A 22,819-nucleotide genomic window follows, 5' to 3' on the forward strand; every position below is an offset into this window, starting at 1 on the left:
AAAATAGTCCGTTCTTAAAAAAAAAAAGGCTTTTAACCGATAAAATAACATTAGTAGAAAGCCAAGTACTTATTTATTGGCTCATTCATTTATTTATTCAATCATGTCGGGCGGGTGTCTTAGCTTAATATGAAAATCAAATGTTGTTAACACGTAGATAACTAAAAATTTAGTGTCATCTGACTCGAATACTGTATAAAAAATGCTGTAAAGTTGACAGTCGTTTTGGCGTCGTCCGTTATTCTCCTTGAATTTCGAGCTGACTAACAGCGGCTAAAGTTTCATTTATTTCACTGTTTCCGTTCGAGTTTGGGGGGCTGGCATCTTTTAACTCAGCACATGAATTTGTTTCGTCAGTTTTCAAATCGTTGGATTGACCAGTTTCTAGTTCAGACTCTGTACTATTCTTCAGCTCAATGGCGCGTTTCAGGGCATTTTGTAGAACCTGTCTTTCAGCCCTCTTGAGTTGAATGCATAGTTTCTTGTGATGTGAAAGCTCCTCATTCGCCAGTAAATCACTGTCCTCCTAACGATCAAACAAAACAATCAAGCATATTAACAGGCATTACTTTGGAACAAGAAAAAGCAGCTTTTGTTTAGCTTTGTACGACCTCAACGAAGAGGACAGGGTCTTTTCTGTTTAAAATAGAACGATGGATAGTGAAGAGAAACGCACGGGAAAGGAGCTGAAATAGTTCAGAGGTCATATAGTTCGCAGCTCTTTAAAGCTTGTCTTAAACAAGATTATCAGGGACAGTGGGAGAGCCCCAGGAGGGGGGGGGGGGGAAGTCGGGTCCTCCGGACTCCCCCGCCCTCGTTCCCCCTCCCCCTCCCCCAACATCCATAAAACAGAAGGGTTTTCAAAAGTAATAGAAACTGCTTTGGAATTGACACACTATTATCGCCGAGGAGTGGCATATAACGTTCATCTGGTATCCACAGACTTTCACAGAATATTTCCTTTCATATGGAATACTTCATTTGATCACGGGCTGGTCCAGAATTTATCGCTAAACAGAAAAGAATTTTCACATTTACTGCGCGATCCGCCCTTCAGGAAGCTTGCAGGTTCACTGTTTTCAGCAGTAGGATCATTGTTTTGAATTCCTTAGCCTGGGTGTAAAGAGGAATCCTCCTTCCCCTCCTTTTCTTTCTCCCCTACCCCCCCCCCCCCCCGTCATATCGCGCTTTCACTCTTCCCCTCACACCCTCCTCAATTCGCCACTTTAGAAACAAGAAGGAGACTGGGCTGAGTTGACTCTCGCAAAGGCTTCTGGGACTGTTACTAGGGACTGGGAAAAAAATTGGCCAATAGCTGACCAGCGCGTCCCCAGAAACGATCCCAGAAACAATTGCGGGACGCATTTCGGCTCCAGTTCCCTTCTCGTTTCTAAAGTGGCGAGTAGAAAGCTGTTTTCTTGCCAGAGCTGCGTGTCAAGTATCCCGTGGTCTTTTACAGCATAATGGATTAACACAATTAACTCACCTGTTCTGTTGTCCCATATTGTCCCAAGAGTAAAGACAATCGAGTCTCCAGAAATTGCCAACACTTGATCTCAGTCTCCTCCTTGCAAACGGACGCCCGGAAATCTGACAGCTTGCTCAAGTCACAGCTGGCTTCGTTAGCCTTCTCAAGCCATCCTGTTAACTCATCTGTAAAATTGATGAAACGAAACAAAACAACGTTACACTCGTTTTAGCCTGCTAGCAAGGTCTCCATTTGGGCTTCCAAGTGCGAAAGAGAAGGCAATTCCCTCGCGATTTAGAAGCCAGGGTGGCACAGCTGGTTACTGCGTGTCCTTCAGTTTGCGAAGTCCCGAATTCCCCGGTGACATCACATTCTTGTTTCGACGTCTCTCCTTTCTTTGTAGATTGAACTAGCTTTAAATACCCTTTAAATAGAGCATTGATGGAGAGAGGGGGATAAAATGAACGCACTGTTGCTTTACCTTTTTTATTCGCTTTGCTCGCCCCTGTGCCTATGGGCCCAAATAGTGAGTCTGCTCACAGTCTGCACTCTCCTATTTTCATGTGCTGTAAATTCCCGAGTAAACGGACGCAACATTGTTGAATGTTACATGTTGTGTCCGTTTGCACACCCGGTTGCTTGTTGTTGCGTGTTGTTGAGAGTTGTTGCGCAAAGTTTCAAACCGGTCAAACGTTTAGCTAGGTGCAAAAGGGAACAACAACTACCAACATTGTTGGGGGTTGTTGCGTCCGTTTGCACGTAGATTAATAGTGACAACCAAGCTATCATCCATTGCCGCCATTTTTAAGTTTGTAAACAGGTCAGGCACACCTCTTTACGTGGACGGGCTGTTGTGCAGTCATATAAAAAAACCGTTTCCAACTAAACTAAAAACGACCCACCTTCTTTCATACAAAAGACTCTAAGAAATGCGACCAATTCGGGACCAAACGGCTCACAGTCACACAGAACAGTATAGGAATGAAACGAACTGCAAGTAAAGAAATCACTTTGAATACACTTTCGTGTCTTGGTAAATACAATACTGAGCAAAGGTATTAAGAGGGAAGTGCTTCCAGTAAACACCGACGGACGACGAAAAGCGACAGCTGCTTCGCTCAAAGAACTAGGCTACTTTCCCTGCTAAATACAGATTACTTCAAAAGCTCTTATTACAGAGGGATTTAAAAAAAACCGTTGACTTTAAATTTAATTAAAACCCCTCAGAGTGAATTCAGCTGCAAATTTCCTCCTTTTACATGAACAACGGGATCGACTTGGCAATACCGTCTAACGGTGGAATTTCACTTTCGCCTATATTGTTCACGTGCGCATGGAAGCAAATTTTACAACAGCGCCGATGCATGGAAGGTCGCGTGTAAATGTTAAACGAGGTTCAACTTATGCTTTTTTTGCTTTATAGATCTGCGGACGTTGAACTTGTTTTCAATCTCGTCACGTCGTCTTTCTAAATCTGCCTAATGATTTCATAGCGACTTTGAGCTACATGACAACTTACGCAGTCATTCTTAGGGCAGTTAAAAGTGTTTCCTTCAAAGAGTACAATGGATCACTCTTGCTGACTCCAAGCTGTATGGTGACTCTGTCATGACTGTTACTCTCATAGACAAAACCATTATGAACCAACAGGTCTGCATTTGATCGCTCGCCGTAAAATATGTAGACTTGTTCGCCAGCTGAGAAATCCTTCATGGAAAAGCTTTGACAACTGTCTTCAGCCACAACATAACCTGTAGTTATCTAAGGAAAATTGTTCGGTTACTTAAACTAGTTACAAAGTCAAGAAATTTATTAGCCTGAGAAAACAGTCGACATTTGGCGACGCCGCCACTGGCTTCCCCGCGAAATGACGTCTGAGAAACGAGCGCAGAAATTCCATACTGATGTGGCGTCACCACCCACGTGCCAATGAGCAAAGATTTTACCTATACGCGCGCGCTGTTCAAGGTTAGTCATGCGTCCGTCATTTACGGTCATGTAACGCACTCATCTCATAAAAGTTACCTTATACACTACCGTATGTTACATCGCTTCGAGATTCACTCTACCTTGGAACTTTTGCGCACGTGTTCGCTCGAAAACAATGCATTCTCTGTTCTGCTTTACGTCATAAAAATTACCTTACACGGCCTTATGTTGCATCGCTTCGAGATTCATTCTGCCTTGGAACTTTTGCGCACGGCTTTCTTAGGCTACCGCCTCGCAGCCTCGCGTCTTCGCGAAGCTGCTCGTTGGCAACAAGACAGTCTTGACATGGCCCCTTTAAATTAACCTACAACTTGACTTTAACTCAAATTTACAAGTATCTGGAGCAAACTGAAATAAGTTCAAACTGACTAAATTTTACTGTCAATCACTATCGCAGCCATGGAATGTGTGAACTGGTAAATTTTGACTTTTGCACTATAATACCTCTTTCATAACAACTTTAACTTCATATTATTGATCTGAATTTAATTTTACCTATTGGTAGCTTGTACAAGAGTAAACTCCCTTTTTTCTTAATTTGTTTCCTCCGAAATTTGTGTCCAAAAACCGAGAAAATTAATTGTGAACATTCGGCACGCTCGGAAGTCTCGGAATTCTCGATAAAATAAAAGAGAAAAATGTACGATTGTAAGAGTAATTTGTCACCGGTAATATTAATTGGTAACCAAATGGTATACGCGTGAAAGTAGGAAATAACGTCACTTGTGTTTTGTCAAATTCTAGAACAGTTAAACCTCTCCAAAACGGCCACCTGGGGGACTGAAATAGGGGCCATCGTAGAGAGGTTTAAACAAGAGCCAATGTCGATTATTTGTCCACGGGGACAAAAAAAGTGACCCTTGTAGAGAGGTGGCAGTTAGTGGAAGTTTATAATTTGACAAAACTCGCATGAAACTATTTCTTGATTTTTCCTGATTTAACTCGTCACCATTTGATTAGACACACAGAAAAAAAGACTGATGTTCACAACTGTGAATACACTGTACACCTACTGTGCCGTTGCTATGGTTGCATATATCCCACATTGGAATCAGTGCCAGTGTTGGTTCTCCTGTGGTGCTGGGAATCTTGTTTTGACGAGTAATAACAGTTGAGACTGCCCATCTGAGATGTACAAAAAGAGAAAGAAGATTCGATAACTTTAACCCCAGTCACTACTACTGAAACTGAGGACACCCCAAGCAAGTAGTTCAAGTTATGCTGCGGTTTTGCAATAAAACCCAGCATCATGTTCAACTTCAACGGGAATCGGCAAGCTTGATAGCTCGACGGTCGCTGGTCAGTGTAACAGCAGTTAAGGGAAATGATTTCCGGGATGTTGGCAAGTGACCGTTTAATAGATTGTTTTCAGTCACGTGGTTAGCAGCTATACAAATTTCTTGGAACAAAAGAAAGTTTTTTACATAAGAAAACTCAAAAGAGTTCAGCTCCCCAAGGATTTCATTGATTTATACTTCAATACGGCCACCATGATGTCATGTGAAAACAATCTTTAGTGGCTGACTATTAAATACAGGTGAACTCACTCAAAACAGGTTTGACTGTAGTCGTTTTCAACATGGACAGGTGTGTCCTCGCGTTCAAGAAAAAAAAACGGTATGTCATTCTTCCGCTCTGAAGACGAGCAATCTTCCAACCAAGTTACCTGGACAGTAGTCTGAGTACTAACAAAAACCCGAAAAAACTGGGGGGAAAAGGAAAACTTTAATATGTTACCCTCGTTATTAGGAAGAAGAACTTCCATGCCTTACAACGCATTCGCGTTATTAACACATACGTCTTGCTAATTGCTCAACCTAGGACACTTGAACATCACAAACGTGCCCGTTGTTTAGGCTGCAGAAATGCTGTTATTAAAACATCACTTGCCTATGGTCGTCAAAAGTAAAATGGTTTCTCAATGGAAGCTTTGCTGTCTCTGGAGAAAACTGTAATCAAAGAAACAACGGTGTAATTAGCAGTGAAAATATTGCCATCCGATCCTATTCTAGCCTGCAAAATACAAGCGCCTCTCGTTTCTCTTTAGTCTGCTACACAGCCTTCTTTAGTGTCGTCACGCAACACTCCTCCCCACAGGAGGAGCGTTGCGTGACGACCCTAAAAACAGCTATTTAGCAGACTAATTTCTCTCCGCCACTAGGACATTTCGCGAAACGTCCCCTGCAGAGGCTGCTTTCATGGGCTAATCCGCTGCTGCAATCCATTAGTTACTCATAAGGATATAGAAAATCTTGACTACAAAAGCTTTTGAAACCTTTTCTGTCTATGTTCGCTGAAATTCGTCACGTAACACATGATGACAAAATATCACGTGATAGAATGACCTCGTTCGTTGTCTGGTATCGAATCTCTATTGCTTCTCTGATATTTCTGATCCGTGGTTTTGAGGATGCTAGTGCTAGATGGCAACTGCTGCTACTTAGACTTTTTATCGGCTGCGCGAGTGATTCGTTCTTATCGTTTTTGGAAATGGGATTATTACACTTCTTATAGTGTTTTAATGTTTACATAGTTAGTATTTGTGTATTTCTCTTAAGGGCACACTTAAATTGGAGCCTCGCTCTGTTGTGCGTCCCGTACCTTCGTCTCTCGTTCTTGTGACTTGTTCAAATGTTTTTATGTTTTTTTTCCTAGTCTTATTCTAGCATTGTAACCATGGTGAAAGGGATTAAATAAATAAATAAATTCAGAGTGGACAGACTGCAAATTATAGTAGTTGGTAAAAAATATATTTAAGGCCCCCTTTCCAACAGTGTCGATGGATATTCGCTTACTGCTACTTACTGCTTCCTCGCTAGTGGAAAAAAAAACGCGGAAGGATCTATTATCTATTTTAAGTTACACTGTAAAAGCTTGAGATAAAAACAAATTCTTGAGACCACTAACCTGCTGAATTCGTTGATAGAGATAAGCATATTGACGAGCAATATTTCTGTACAATTTCAGCGCCTCACCTGAAACATACAATGGCAGGAGAATTTGCTATGCCAGGTTCAGTTGAGGACAACGTAGCAGCTGGGTGCCCTGTTTTGTTATCTCCCAGGCCCAACTTTGTAGGTCACATGACCTTGTGCTCAGTCTAATAAGTTCCATATACGTTAACTGGAGTGTTTGCAGCTTGGGCATTCACTCAGAGAAATGACTCAGTTTTATCTGATCGGTTTCACTGCATTTGACAGCTGTATTATATAGACTGACGCCGTTTACATGTATTGGTCAGATTCAGGCTTGTAGTCGTCTACTCGCAGAATTGAAAATAATGGTCTGTATACAAGAATGAATTTGTTGCTACAGCCAAAGTTGTCAGTACAAGCAACGACGATGACGAGGGCAGTGAAAACGTCGCTAAAAAAAGGAATTTGCGTCGTTTCAAACGTTATCGTGTCTACTTGGACCGCCTTATTTGTCTAATGTAGGCGATTTTTCATGGAGTTGAATTCTTAAGGACTTTATCCAGGTTCAAAAAGAGAAGGAAAATTCGTCCTCGTATGTTCACGTCCTCCATAAAACGAGGCATTAAGAGGTTTCACGTCGCAGTCGTGCAGTGGACGTCAAAGATATGTACTATGTACTATGTACTATGTACTATATGAACAGATAATATCACATGAATTTGAATTTCTTACTAAATGCTGGGGAGCCTTTTAGGTCCTGCATCTCATCAATACTAAAGTACAATGTGGTTGAATATGAAGTTGGAAGAATATCTAAAATACAATCCTGATCAAGGAGGTTACAATAAATTAAAGCTAGTACAGTTTATACATTATAATGATAATAATAATAACAAAAATAATAATAATAATAATAATAATAATAATAATAATAATAATAAATAAGAAAGAAGTCTGCACAATTGAAATGAGCTGCCCATGGATTGAGAGTAGAGCTAAGAAAGATGAGGAAAAGACACTCAAGTATGGGCCCATGATGTGGGAGCTGAAGCAGAGATACGATGGTTACAGGGTTGAACAGTACAACGTAATAATTGACATACTGGGTGGTTACTCTAAACACCTAGAGAAGTCGGTGAGGAAGCTAACTGGAGCGAGAGCACGGAGCGTACTTGAGCGGATGCAGAAGTCGGTCATCTCAAACACTTTAAACATTGCCAGAACATTTAAGATAAATACTTAGTTAGGGCGCTAAGGACTTCAGTTTTTAGGTTTTTGTTTTCTCTCGAGAAATCTAGAAACACAAGCTTGCTGACGTTTTTACTTAGATTTTTTAGAACATTAGAGTTTGATATTATTATAAATAAGCTTTAAGTAGAGATAGCGAAGGTTTTACAGAGTATCAGAATTTAATAATATACTAAATTGGCTTTTTAAGTAGAGAGATTCATATCACTATGTATTTTAGGATCGTATTAGGTTTCGTATCCACCTTTTTTTACTTCTAAGTATAGCTTCTCAAGTGGTGTAGGTTACGCTATGCGCCCTATACTACTCATAAGGTGGACAGCATTCCAAAGTTTCATACTGCGACATAATAATAAATAAATAATAATGATTTGGAGGTAGCACATCCACAAAGTGGTTCTTCGTCTACCCTATTCCTGATCGAATTGGAATTTGGAAATGTTGGTTTTTGAGGAGAGGGGAAACCCGGAGTACCCGGAGAAAAACATCTCGGTGCAAAGGAGAGAACCAACAACAAACTCAACCCACATAAGGCGTCGACGATGGGATTTGAACCCAGGCCACATTGGTGGGAGGCGAGCACTCTCACCACTGCGCCATCCATTGCTTCCCCAGTCAACCCTCAAAAAGGCCCCGTCTGATCACCTAGGACAGGTAGGTTTTCCTTTGGATACACACGTAGAATAGTGTCAATTCCCAGTGGGGGTACTCAACAAAGTTTTATACAGGGAGGCTCCACCCCAAGATCTGACCCCAAACCCTTTTATATTAAATTTTTGACAGAAAAGGTACCCTTTTCGTATACCTTCTACTGAAAAATGGTACCCCTTTCACATACCTTGTTTAGACCTTTCAATCCCTTTTAAATGCTGTAAATGCGCTGTCTTTCAAGCATGAAAAAATTACAAAACCAGAACGTTTTCTTGACTTTTTCACAACCATAAAATACATCTGATAGCCCTCTTGTGCCTTTTTACAGACCGAAATGAAATGAACCATCTCATATACTTCAACGAGTGAAATCCTACCCTTTCGAACGCCTGAAGCCTGAAAAAGGTACCGCTTTCAGACGGAGCCTCCCCGTATAGGCCATCATAGGGAGTACCCCTCCCCCGGGTGTTAATTCCAGGTATATTCTTATTTACAAAGTGGCCAACTGAACACACCTAAGACTTAACCAAAGCGATAATTATAAGTTGGACTTTTTATGGCCTTAAAATAATTTGGGGATGTAATAAGAGGGGTATTGATTGCTGTGATAGTGCATTTCTGTACATGTTAACAAGTAATGCCAAGAGAAACCATTTTATCACAACAACATGCAAACCACACATCATTTATCACATTTTGTTTTCTGCTCAATTAAAGCTGATAGCCAAATGATAGATTCTATGCTCACTACAGTAAAACTGCAATGTAACAATAATATAAAACATAAGACATTTGTCCGTTCTCAATCTGTGTAAAGGATACCGAGATAAGGCTTCCAGAAGGAATTCTTCTTGAGTTTTTCACAATAAACATGAAGAACCAGACAGGCATTCTGCATCACTCTTAGAATATTGTCTTTTTCAATAAGGGGGGCTGCAACAGAATAGAAAATAAAACAACAACAATTAATAAACCTTTTTAAATCACGAAAATACTGAATAACAATCAATCAATCAATCAATCAATCAATCAATCAATCTTTATTTGCCCTTTCAAATACTAATTACAGGGTAATATAACATAATGTTATCCCTGAGCAGGAGCTCTCAGCAAATCCTTTTGGGCTTTACGGAGAGAGCCCCTGAACAAGTTTACTACAATTATTTATTTTAAAGATTATAAGAAGGATATACCTGTGTTACGAGTAATTGGCGAACATACTTAGAATAATCATTTGTCAATACGTTTGTATTGTGAAATTCTAATTTTCTGGCTTGTGGAGAAAAAGCCCCCAAGAGTGACAAACATCAATTTTCTCCAAACAATATCGAAACAAAATCAAGAGGAAAGGTTGTGAGAGTTAAGAAATTGATCACCTTAGGGAAAATGCTCTGATCTTTTATCAAATTCTCATAACTTATTCTTTATGAAAATGTGTAGAGACCGGTTTGGAGAATTTGTATCTGGATATCGGGGATTAAAAGGGTTAATACTGACTGACAGTTTGATTTTGTTCTTCAATGGGACCATTCAAAATATCAAGCGATGGTCGTGGGCGACTTACAAACTCCGAAACCAAAGTTCCATTGTGATAACACAACGATATCAGTTCGTGAAGACCTCACTCTCTTTGGTGTCATTATTGACAACGAGCTGAAATTCGATACACAGATCGCCAATGCGACAAGAAAGGTATCCCAACAGCTTGCAGTATTGAAATGTTTGAGAAACATTCTACCCCTTGATATAAGGAAAAACATTTACCATTCATTTATTGCCCCCCATTTTGACTACTGTTCTGATGTGTGGCATTTCTGCAGCAAAACCACATCCGATAAACCACACATTAATAAAAGTTACTTACTTACTTACTTACTATCTACCCTGGCCCCAGTGGATAGCAACATCCACTCAAAAAACCCCTAGTATAAGCATTAGGGAAACAGATAGCATTATACACTGAATAGAGATTTACATGTACCCAGTGGATAGTATTATCCACCTTTTCAATGACTGAGGCCTGGTGCCCTGTCCGAATTAGACTACAAGTGTTACACCACATGACCGTACCTAATTCTGAATTTCGTGCTGTCTCTGCTGACATCATCAGTTTTCTTGGTATTGAGGCAAAAAGCTCTCCACTCTGAAAGTAAGGCAACCATTCAGAAAAATACTTTACTGCAGATGATGCAGTTACAAATATACTTTGAGCACATCACCTTCACACCTTCACCTATCCTCTTTGTGCCTCATGGCACATAAGGCCTCTATACACCTCTGCTTCTGGTTTCTGCAATAACAGGGTTTTACAGCTTTTTTTTATGCACGTATGTGAAACCACACCCATTGTGACATCATCAATTTTAATGCTCATGGAAAACTCTGACTCACATTTTTTTTTATCTATGTACTTTTCTAGTCACCTCTAGCCTTTTTCCTCCTGCTTTGTAGAACTGACAATAAATGTATTTCTTTGTTTCAACCAATGAAATACCTGGTCAGCTGTCATGCACAGTAAAGTAGCAAGAACTATGCTATGCACAATTTTCCAAACCCTTCTGCCCCCTTCTCCTTCCACCAATCAATTTTGGGTGCATTCTCAACCTAGTCATCTCAGTTAAAAAATATCCTAGTCATTCCAGACACCCTTGACATCCCAGTCATCAGTCATCCATGTCATCCCAGTAATCCCAGTCGTCCTAGTCATACCAGTTATCCCAGTAAGCCTAATCACCCAAGTCATCCCAATCATCTCAGGGACCCTAGTAATTCCAGCCCCCAAGTTATCCCAGTCATCCCCATCATCCTGGCTACCCTAGTTAACCCAGTCATGCCAGTCCTCTTACTCCCTGTTGCCCCTGTTACCCCTTCTTCCAACTTCTTCCCCCTTGTTAACCCTAATGCCACGTTACCCTTTTTACACCATGTTACCTCTGTTACCCCCTGTTACCACTCTTTACCCCTGTTACCCCTTCTTGCCCCTCGTTACCCCTGTTACCCCTTGTTACCCTTATCATCCCTGTTACCCTCTGCTACCCCTTCTTACCCCTGCGATCCCTTGTTACCGCTGTTACCCTTTGTTACCCCTGTCACCCCCTGTTACCCCTATTACCCCTGTTATCTCTTGTTACAATTGTTACCCCTTGTTAACCCTAATACCCTGTTACCCCTGTAACACCTTGTTACCCCTGTTACCCCTTGTTACAAATGTTTCCCCTTGTTACCCCTGTTACCCTCTGTTACCCCTTGTTACCCCTGTTACCCTTTGTTACCCCTGTTACCACTTGTTACCCCTTGTTACCCCTGTTACCCCTTGTTACCTCAATTACCCATATGTTACCCCTGTTTCCCCTTGTTACCCCCTGTTACCCCTTGTTACCCTTGTTACCCCTGTTACCCCTTGTTACCCCTGTTACCTCTTGTTACCCCTTGTTACCCCTGTTACCCCTTGTTACCCATGTTAACCCTTTTACCCCTTGTTACCCCTGTTACCCATTGTTACCCCTCTTACCCCTTGTTACCCTTGTTACCCCTGTTACCCCTTGTTACCCCATGCTACCCCTGTTACCCCTTGTTACCTTTCTTACCCCTGTTACCCCTTCTTACCCCTGTTACCCCTGTTACTTCTCGTTACCCCTGTTACCCCTTGTTACCCTTGTTACCCCTGTTACCCCTTGTTACCTTTGTTACCCCTGTTACCCCATGTTACCCCTGTTACTTCTAGTTACCCCTTTTACCCCTTGTTACCCTTGTTACCCCTGTTACCCCTTGTTACCAGTGTTACCCCTAGTTACCCATGATACTCCTTGTTTCCCCTTGTTACCTTATGTTACCCCAGTTACCCCTGTTACCCCTTGTTACCCTAGTTACCCCTGTTACCCCTTGTTACCTTTGTTACCCCTGTTACCCCATGTTACCCCTGTTACCCCTGTTACTTCTAGTTACCCCAGTTACCCCTTGTTACCCTTGTTACCCCGGTTAGCCCTTGTTACCCCTTGTTACCCCTGTTACCTCTTGCTACCCCTGTTACCCTGTTACCCCTTGTTACCGCTGTTACCCCTTGTTACCCCTTTTACCCCTTGTTACCCTTTTTTCCCCTGTTACCCCTTGTTACCCTTGTTACCCCTCTTACCCCTTGTTACCTCTGTTACCCATGTTACCCCTTGTTACCCCTGTTACCCCTTGTTACCCCTTCTACCCCTTGTTACCCCTACTACCCCTTGTTACACGCGTTACCCCTGTTACCCCTTGTTACCCCTGTTACCTCTTGTTACCCCTGTTACCCCTGTTACTTCTTGTTACCCCTTGTTCCCCCTGTTACCTCTTGTTACCCCTGTTACCCCTTGTTACCCCTGTTACCCCTTGTTACCCTTGTTACCCCTTGTTACTTCTGTTACCCATGTTACCCTGTTACCCCTTCTACCCCTTGTTACCCATGTTACCTCTTGTTACCCCTGTTCCTTCTTGTTACCCCTGTTACCCCTTGTTACCCCTGTTACCCATTGTTACCCCCGTTACCCCTTGTTACCCCTGTTACCACTTGTTACCCTTGTTATCCCTGTTCCCCCTTGTTACCGCTGTTACCCCTTGTTACCTCTGTTACCCCTTGTTACCCTTGTTACCCCTGTTACCCCTGTTAACTCTTGTTACCCCTTGTTACCCCTGTTACCCCTTGTTACCCCTGTTACGCCTTGTTACCCTTGTTACCCCTGTTACCCCTTGTTACCCCTGTTACCCCTGTTAACTCTTGTTACCCCTGTTTCCCCTTGTTACCCCTGTTACGCCTTGTTACCCTTGTTACCCCTGTTACCCCTTGTTACCTCTGTTACCCATGTTACCCCTTGTTACCCCTACTACCCTTTGTTACCCCTGTTACCCCATGTTACCCCTGTTACCCCTGTTACTTCTTGTTACCCCTGTTACCCCTTGTTACCCCCGTTACCCCTTGTTACCCTTGTTACCCCTTGTTAGCCTAGTTACCCCTGTTACCCCTTGTTACCTCTGTTACCCCTCTTACCCCTTGTTACCCTTGTTGCCCCTTGTTACCCCTGTTACCCCCGTTACCTCTTGTTACCCCTTGATACCCCAGTTACCCCTTGTTACCCTTGTTACTCCTATTACCCCTTTTTACCCTTGTTACCCCTGTTACCCCTTGTTACCTCTTTTACCCCTGTTACCCCTTTATTACCCTGTTACCCCTTGTTACCCTTGTTACCCCTGTTACCCCTTATTACCCCTGTTACTCCATGTTACCCCTGTTACCCCTTGTTACCTCTGTTACCCATGTTACCCCTTGTTACCCCTGTTACCCCTTGTTACCCCTACTACCCTTTGTTACCCCTGTTACCCCATGTTACCCCTGTTACCCCTGTTACTTCTTGTTACCCCCGTTACCCCTTGTTACCCTTGTTAGCCCTTGTTACCCTTGTTACCCCTTGTTACCCTAGTTACCCCTGTTACCCCTTGTTACCTCTGTTACCCCTGTTACCCCTTGTTACCCCTTGTTACCCTTGTTGCCCCTTGTTACCCCTGTTACCCCCGTTACCTCTTGTTACCCCTTGATACCCCAGTTACCCCTTGTTACCCTTGTTACTCCTATTACCCCTTTTTACCCTTGTTACCCCTGTTACCCCTTGTTACCTCTTTTACCCCTGTTACCCCTTTATTACCCCTGTTACCCCTTGTTACCCTTGTTACCCCTGTTACCCCTTGTTGACCCCTGTTACCCCTTGTTACCCTTGTTACCCCTTCTTACCCCTGTTACCCCTGTTACCCCATGTTACCCCTTGTTACCACTGTTACCCCTTGTTACCCCTTCTTCCCCTGTTACCCCTTGTTACTCTTCTTACCCCTGTTACCCCTTGTAACCTCTGTTACCTCTTGTTATCCCTGTTACCCCTTGTTACCTTGTTACTCCTGTTACCCCTTGTTACCTCTGTTACCCCCTGTTACCCCTGTTACTTCTTGTTACCCCTTGTTACCTCTGTTACCCATGTTACCCCTTGTTACCCCTGTTACCTCTTGTTACCCCTGTTTCCCCTTGTTACCCCTGTTACGCCTTGTTACCCTTTTTACCCCTGTTAACCCTTGTTACCCCTGTTACCCCTTGTTACCCCTTCTACCCTTTGTTACCCCTGTTACCCCATGTTACCCCTGTTACCCCTTGTAACCCCTGTTACCCCTGTTACTTCTTGTTACCGCTGTTACCCCTTGTTACCCCCGTTACCCCTTGTTACCCCTTGTTACCCTGGTTACCCCTGTTACCCCTTGTTACCTCTGTTACCCATGTTACCCCTTGTTACCCCTTGTTACCCTTGTTGCCCCTGTTACCCCTTGTTACCCCTGTTACCCCCGTTACCTCTTGTTACCCCTTGATACCCCAGTTACCCCTTGTTACCCTTGTTACTCCTATTACCCCTTTTTACCCTTGTTACCCCTGTTACCCCTTGTTACCTCTTTTACCCCTGTTACCCCTTTATTACCCCTTGTTACCCTTGTTACCCCTGTTACCCCTTGTTGACCCCTGTTACCCCTTGTCACCCTTGTTACCCCTGTTACCCCTTGTTACCCCTTATTACCCCTGTTACCCCATGTTACCCCTGTTACCCCTTGTTACCCCTGTTCCCCCTTTGTTACCCCTGTTACCCCTTGTTACCCTTGTTACCCCTGTTACCCCTTGTTACCCCTGTTACTCCTTGTTACCCTTGTTACCCCTGTTACCCCTTGTTACCTCTGTTACCCCTTGTTACCCCTTGTTACCCTTGTTACCCCTGTTACCCCTTATTACCTCTGTTACCCCTGTTACCCCTGTTACTTCTTGTTACCCCTGTTACCCCTTGTTACCCTTGTTACCCCTTGTTACCCCTGTTACCCCTTGTTACCCTTGTTACCCTTGTTACCCCTTGTTACCCCTTGTTAGCTCTGTTACTTCTGTTACCCTTTGTTACCCCATGTTACCCCTGTTACCCCTTGTTACCCTTGTTACCCCTTGTTACCCCTTGTTACCTCTGTTACCCCTGTTACCCCTTGTTACCCTTGTTACCCCTTTTACCCCTTATTACCTCTGTTACCCCTGTTACCCCTTGTTACCCCTGTTACCCCAGTTAGTTCTTGTTACCCCTGTTACCCCTTGTTACCCTTGTTACCCCTGTTACCCCTTGTTACCCATGTTACCCCTTGTTACCCCTGTTACCCCTTCTACCCCTAGTTACCCCTGTTACCCCTTGTTACCCCTGTTACTTCTTGTTACTCCTGTTACCCCTTCTTACCCCTGTTACCCCTTGTTACCCCTGTTACCCCAGGTAGTTCTTGTTACCCCTGTTACCCCTTGTTACCCCTGTTACCCCTTGTTACCCCTTCTACCCCTTGTTACCCCTGTTACCCCTGTTACTTCTTGTTCCCCCTGTTGCCCCTTGTTACCCCTGTTACCCCTTGTTATCCCTGTTACTCCTTGTTACCCTAGTTACCCCTGTTACCCCTTGTTACCTCTGATACCCCTGTTACTCCTTGTTACCCCTGTTACCCCTTGTTACCTTGTTACCCCTGTTACCCCTTGTTACCCCTGTTACCCCTTGTTACCCCTGTTACCCCTTGTTACCCTTGTTACCCCTTTTACCCCTTGTTGACCCCTGTTACCCCTTGTTACCCCTGTTACCCCTTGTTACCCTTGTTACCCCTGTTACCCTTTGTTCCAGCTGTTACCCTTTGTTACCCCTTGTTACCTCTTGTTACCCCCTGTTACCCCTGTTACTCCTCGTTACCCCTGTTACCACTTGTTCCCCTTTTTACCCCTGTTATCCCTTATTTCCCTTGTTGCCCCTGTTACCCCTTCTTACCTTTGTTACAACTTGTTACCCCTTGTTACCCCTGTTACCCCCTTTTACCCCTTGTTATTCTTTGTTTCCCCTATTACCCCCTTTTACCCCTTGTTATTCCTTGTTACCCCTATTACCCCTGTTACCCCTGTTACTTCCTGTTTACGAGGGTTCTTACATCCAGGGGTTCTTACAACCAGAAGTCTTTCAACCAGGGGATCTTACAACCAACAACAACAACAACAACAACAACAACATAAGCTTTATTTGCATGACTATAATTATGTAGTTACAGTATTGCAAAAGCTTTAACCTTAAAAAAAAACAAAGACAAACAAACAAACAAACAAATCATAACAATGATAATGCAATGCAATGATTACTATAGTCAATCAAGTGTCATCAGCATGATTTGATAACAAATTATTATGTAAATCATTACATAATGAGACAAATTTCATCAAATGTGAATTTACAGAAAAATTCTGTGAATTCATCAATTTAATTACTAATTCTGTGTAAGATAGCTGATTAAAGTCAACAAAATTTTGTTGGATTTGATTGTAGAATTTCTCCCTTGGGATTGAGTATTTTGGACAATGGAAGAGAAAATGAAATTCGTCTTCAATTATACCAGAGTTACAAATAGGCCAGAATCTATTGTGGCGGGAAGTTTGATTATATCTTCCAGTTTCAATCATGAGTTTGTGGTTACTTATACGAATTTTCACTAAATCTTTCCTATTAGCAGAATTTCTAATTAAGTGTAGATAACTTGAAATTTTATAATCATGTTTAAATAAGCTGTAAAATTGTAGTTTCTTAGAATGATGGATTGTATGTTGCCAATATGCAACATATTTTTGTTTTATTATATCTATATAGTGTTTGATCTTAGCTTCACTTAAAATTATTACGATCAAAATCAGGGAGGTCATAATATTCAGATATTTTCATAAGATTATGGTAAAAGCTATTTTTACCATTACAGTGAAGTTCTAGGGAAGTACGAAAGGCTTGTTTAACAATAGTATCCTCGTTTTTACGCAGAAGATACAATATGTAATAAAGGATGTTTTTATAAATATTAATAATTAATGGGAACCGTCCTAATTCACTTCTACTTGCAACATTTGAAGCTTTATTGCTTATTTCTAGGTAACGCTTGCAAAATTTCAAGTGGGTTTTTTCAATTGGGGTATTGTCCCAAGCCTTAAAATCATGTTTTACATATACACCCCAAATTTCGCTATTATATGATAATATTGGGGAAATCATCGTTTCAAATATTTTGCAAGCAAGAGGAGGTTTTAATTTGCTAAAGTTTACAACCAGGGGTCTTACATCGAGGGGTCTTTGAATTAGGGGTTCTTACAACCAGGGGTCTTACCACCAGGGGTTCTGACAACCAGGAGTCTTACATCCAGGGGTTCTGACAACCAGGGGTCTTACATCCAGGGGTCTTACAACCAGGGGTTCTAACAACCAGGGGCTTTACATCCAGTGGTTCTTACAACCAGGGGTCTTTCAACCAAGGGATCTCACAACCAGGGGTCCTACATCCAACCCTAGTCATACCAGTCACCTTAGTCATCCTAGCCACTCCTTTATCCTAATTATCCCAGCCAACCCACCTTTCCTCGTCATCTCAGTCACCTTGGTCATCCTAGTCATCCCAGTTACCCTAGTCATCCCAGTTACCCATACCTTAGTCATCCTACTCATCTTAGTCATGACAGTCATCCAAGTCACCCTGGTCATCCCACTCCCTTAGACATCCCATTCATTCCAGTCACCTTAGTCATCCCATTCATCCAAGTCCCTTAGACATCCCATTCATTCCAGTCACCTTAGTCATCCCATTTATTCCAGTCATTTTAGTCATTTCAGTCTTCCTAGTCATCCCAGTCTTCCTTGTCGACTTTAATCAGCTATCTTACACAGATTTAATAATTAAATTGATGAATTAACAGAATTTTTCCGTAAATTCACATTTGTTGAAATTTATTTCATTATGTAATGATTTACGTACTAAATTTGTTATCAAATCATGCTGATGACACTTGATTGATTGTAGCAATCATTGCATTGCATTACCATTGTTATAAATTGTAACTTTATGTTAAAGCTTTTGCAACACTGTAACTAAATAATTATAGTCATGCAAATAAAGCGGATGTTGTTGTTGTTGTTGTTGTTGTCATTCCAGTCATCCCTGTCATCCTAGATACCCCAGTCAACTATTATCCCAGCAATACCAGTCACCCTAGTCATGCCAGTCATCCAGGTCATCCTAGTCATCCAGGTGACCCTAGTCATCCCAGTCACCCCAATCGTTCCAGTAATCCCAGTCATCATAGTAACAATCAGCCTAATCATTCCAGTCATCCTAGTCATCCTAATCACCATAGTCATCCTTGTCATCCTACATGTAGTCACCCTTGTCACCCCAGTCACCAGAGTTATCCCAGTCATCCTAGTCATCATAGTCATCCGAGCAAAAATTCTTTTAAAAACCTGATACCTTATCCGGTTATTTGAGGGATTTTTTGACAGTATGCCAGTCAAAAACATTGTGACAACCAAATTATGCACTGAGGCACACGTACCAACTCCGCGGTATGCCCAGTACCTTACACATGTGCACAACCATATCACCTGTGCAGTGGCAGCCATGGACAGCTGTTTCGCCTTTACTGGGGCTCATCAGCATGGCATAGCAGTCCAGTCAATGAGTGAGGATAAAACCCGCATATCAAAGACACTTCACTGCCAAAATGAGTGCAAAGCACTCCTTTAAGCGCCAGCTCCACTGTAAACAAGTGTTAGCTGTTGGTTTAGAACTGCAAAACAGTTCATTGACCCGACGGTTATGCCATGCTGATGAGCTCCAACAAGAGCGAGACATGGCTGCCACTGCCCGGGTGATATGGTTGTGTGCATGTGTAAGGTAATGGCCATACCATGGAGTTGATATGTGTGCTTCAGCGTAGTTAATTGTACAGCAAATACTTTATAGTACCTTAATATCAGCAATGGCCTTCAAGCCTAATCCTTGTTGTCCATAGTGACCAATTTCCACTGAATCTGCCTTGCCACCATTCTCATTAAACCATTTGATAAAACCAGCAATATTGTCTTGCCTGGAATGATCAGATGCCCCAAACAGTGATAGATCTGAAATGCAAAACAAAGTGAATCCTTAATAAACCTGGTAAATACAATCATTACTCTAAAACTTGTCCCCAGTGCTCCAGGGATAAGTAGGGCATGAGTAGAAGACGACCCTGGGAACTAGGTTGTTGATTTTGGATGTCCCGTAGTTCAAGACATTTTTTCCACATGGTCTATGATTTCCAAACAACATTTTTGCACAAAGGTTGAGTCTCAAAATTTCTCATTTGACACATGTTTGTTTAAACAACCTTTTATACTAAAGTATAATGTAGCAGTGAAAACTGCAGAGCCCTTGTTAGTGTTCACTTAATTCTGAGATGTTCACTTCAGAGGTAATAAACTTTAAAGACTCATTGACACTACGTACACTTAATACAGGCTGTCCACTTAATATGGGATCCTCTTAATACAAATGTATATGAGTTTCACCAAACATCACTATAAAATAGTGCAACAAAATTGCACAACATCAACACTGATCATACCAGTTTGTTTTTCTCTGATCTTTTCTACTAATGTGCGGAGCTTTAGATGTTCTTCCCACTGCTTGGTTGGCAACACAGGGGTATCTAAAGACACCACTAAAAAAAAGATGACAATTAAAAAAAATTGGACACATGATCTGAAATCCTGTGAGGAGGGGAGGGAGGGTATACTCCTATATCTAAGCCATACATATACAGGAACGTGCTGCAGGATAGAGTATGGCTTTCATGCTACTTAGTCCTTAAAATTTCACTCCCATGGGCTTGACAAAAGCCCCATTCGGTGGTCCAGGATAAGTAGATTTTCTTGCGGGGTAAGTAACTTTTAAAGCTTACAATGTACTTGTCCAATGAGCAAAGGTCCAAGCAAGACATCCTCCAACTAAAGAATTTGAGAGCTGCTTGCCCAAAGGAAAAGCCGGAATTAGAGGTTTTTTTTTTCAAGCCCTGATGACTTAGGTCATAATTCAACAAAATTTCCAACTTTCACTTTGCAAAAAGATTTTAAAAGACAGGGTGCAAAGAAAGTCAGTTTTACAGCCTGCCATTTGGGCAAGCTATACCTAGCATGTACTAGCCCATAAGTAATTTCAACCAGACCCAAAACCCCTTTTGATTAGCAGGATTGATTACAATCCTTCTGTAATTTGAATTTCCCCCAAAAACAGCACTTAATCGCCCACCGGGCAAGTTAAGAACAAAAATCACTAGCCTGATAGCAAAATCCACTAGGCCCGGGCTATCAGACACAACCTTCTTTGCATCAAAAAGATAAAACTTTGTGACATACTGGCAGAGAGGTTCCATTTGAATGGTCACACTGCAGTATTTTGTCCACAGATTCAAACATTAGAACAACCTTACAAGACTTCTTATTCACTCACAGGGAGTGAAAGGATTAAAAATAAAGGTAACTAAAAGCATGGGATCTTTAAACCTTGAAAGGCCCATTGATGAAACTTAGCAACAAAATAATTTTACGAGGTTTCAACCCTGAACTGCAACTTGTAAAAACAAGGTGTCAACGTATTCACAAAATTTTGCATTTTCAGTTTCCCATAAAAAGGGTGTAGCACATGCCTATTTTGAATCCCCTCCCATAAAGTATGTGAACATCTGAATTACTGTAAATGTTCCAAAAGTCACAACTTCCTGAAAGTAGTGACCCTCCAAAAGTAGTGATAAAATTTCACAGGTGTTAGCAAATGCCAAAAGTGGTGAACAACTCTCCTAAAGAAGTGACTTCAAAGGTAATTTCCCTATATGTTTATAATTTATTTGCTATAAATAACAGAAATTATAATATATTCGATACAAGGTTTATCAAACTGATTCGAGGTATATTTTAATGGTTATAATGATCTTTGACATTCCTTTATGTAACTCTAAAAGTACATTACACTTTTTTTGTCAAAAACTCTTCCTTTGTTAAGTTTCATCTGTGAATACCCATACCGTAATCAAATAGTTCTTTTGAATTTTTTTTTAAAAGCAATAACATGAAATACTGTAAGTTTCTCCACATAAAAATTGTGGATGTTTTCACATTAATTTTTTTTGTTGTGCTATTATTACTGTAACTTCATACGGCCCATGTGTGGTACACATCTTAGTTACCCAAAAGTAGCAACCTCTTGAAATTAAAGTAGCAACCCTCCAAAAGTAGCGATAGGAAAAGGCTGTTAAATGTGAACTTTACCGTATTTTGGGAATATCCATACTTACATTCAAATATCTTCTGACAAGCAACAAGCACATCCTTGTCAACACCACAATCACCGCAAGCTTCAGAACAGCATGGACCAGCATAACTCTGCTGCCCTCTTCTTTTACTTTTCTTCCCCATATCACACTGAATAAAGTCCTACATTTTGCAAAGTAACAGCAAATATGGTTACCAGTGATCACATCACATTACCTTACCGGTTTGACCAGAACATTATTGTTCTTATTAGATAGATTCACTCTTTTACAGTTTCTATTATTTCTTTTTCGCATAATTAGCATTTGTTCAGTTGTTAGAATGCTGGCCTGCAGCAGAGATGTCAACCTCTAGAGAACTGAGCCTCATTATGGGTACCTGCAAACAGTGATTTTGCCGTGCATTTTAATCAAATTGTCGGTTTTTCATCAAATCATCAGTTTTTCAGGCAAAATCTCATATCAAGAATTGTTTTCCAAGGTAACACTACTGGCAAGTTCAGTGCAATGACCACAACAACAATGGAAATGAGAAAATAAAAAAAGCAACAGGTTTAATGAGCAAAACAACAATTTTGAATGTGCCGCACACCTTTTGGCAGATTCATTAGTCATTACATCACTAATGTAAAACTTGATTGGAATGGCAATGCAATCGTCACAACTTCAATTTGGTCAGAAATTCCCATACAAAGGCTCAGATCTAAAAACCGTCTACACTACCCATCTCCTCCCAAGGCTAGTATTGTTACTATATCTGCCCTCCAAAAATATCATGTCCAGTAATTTAGAGAAAGTTTCCACTCCATCCCCTCTATAAGTTCTTATTATCAGTCTTTCGACTTAAAAAACTACTTCCATTTGATTTTTCTTCTCTTCTCCTGACAAATCTCGTTTAATAGCTGGGGGGTGGAGAGACGATGGACCCCCCAAGTACACAAAAAATGCCCCCAGATTTCCTAGAAAATCTATACCTGCCAAGTGTCACGCCTAAGGCGTGATTGTCACGCCTGCGAATCGAAAACTTGGATCTCAAGCCTACTCACGCCCGTGTTACGACTCGTCACGCCTGGTGGAAAAGTTTGAGCCACTACAGCATTAACTGACACATTTTGAAAAATGTATTAGTTATTTAAAGACACCAGAACCAAAGAGAGAAAAGAAAAGTCCATGTGGATGATCGACTTTCTGCGAATTCTCTTTTTTTAGTAGGGAAGTCAATTTCCTTTGTGTTCCCGTGTTCGTGTTAGACAGAACTCTTCGTAACGTCTTCGGAACGTCTTCGGACAACTTCGGACCCTACGAATAATCTTGGCACTCTTAAGATAAAAAAGGTCACGCCTATAAATGTAAAAAAGTTGGCAGGTATAA

General features: G+C 41.6%; 1 protein-coding gene across 1 annotated transcript; it reads right to left on the minus strand.

Annotated features, from left to right (window-relative positions):
* Nucleotides 1–24: 24 nt before the first annotated feature.
* LOC140935892 (actin-histidine N-methyltransferase-like) lies at nucleotides 25–21,611 on the minus strand. Its single transcript, XM_073385468.1, has 13 exons — nucleotides 21,473–21,611; nucleotides 19,748–19,843; nucleotides 19,108–19,262; nucleotides 10,342–10,414; nucleotides 9,094–9,204; nucleotides 7,105–7,185; nucleotides 6,365–6,432; nucleotides 5,348–5,406; nucleotides 4,471–4,582; nucleotides 2,988–3,229; nucleotides 2,371–2,459; nucleotides 1,487–1,653; nucleotides 25–526 (listed from the first exon to the last, which is right to left on the minus strand). Exons 1-13 carry the CDS (start codon nucleotides 21,591–21,593, stop codon nucleotides 239–241), a joined length of 1,662 nt encoding a protein of 553 aa, XP_073241569.1. The 5' UTR covers nucleotides 21,594–21,611; the 3' UTR covers nucleotides 25–238.
* Between the last annotated feature and the right edge of the window lie 1,208 nt (nucleotides 21,612–22,819).

This window comes from Porites lutea, chromosome 4 (assembly GCF_958299795.1).
Source record: "Porites lutea chromosome 4, jaPorLute2.1, whole genome shotgun sequence".
NCBI classification, from domain to species: domain Eukaryota; kingdom Metazoa; phylum Cnidaria; class Anthozoa; order Scleractinia; family Poritidae; genus Porites; species Porites lutea.

What these genes read in the sequence shown, in the direction of transcription:
- LOC140935892 (XM_073385468.1), bottom strand. Translation starts at nt 21,593, where the DNA reads ATGGGGAAGAAAAGTAAAAGAAGAGGGCAGCAGAGTTATGCTGGTCCA. An exon ending in CTTCTGGAAGCCTTATCTCG is followed by an intron (nt 7,186 to 9,093) that starts GTATCCTTTACA and finishes ATTGTATTTTAG; the next exon opens with ATATTCTTCCAACTTCATAT. An exon ending in GCAACCATAGCAACGGCACA is followed by an intron (nt 3,230 to 4,470) that starts GTAGGTGTACAG and finishes AATTTTCCTTAG; the next exon opens with ATAACTACAGGTTATGTTGT.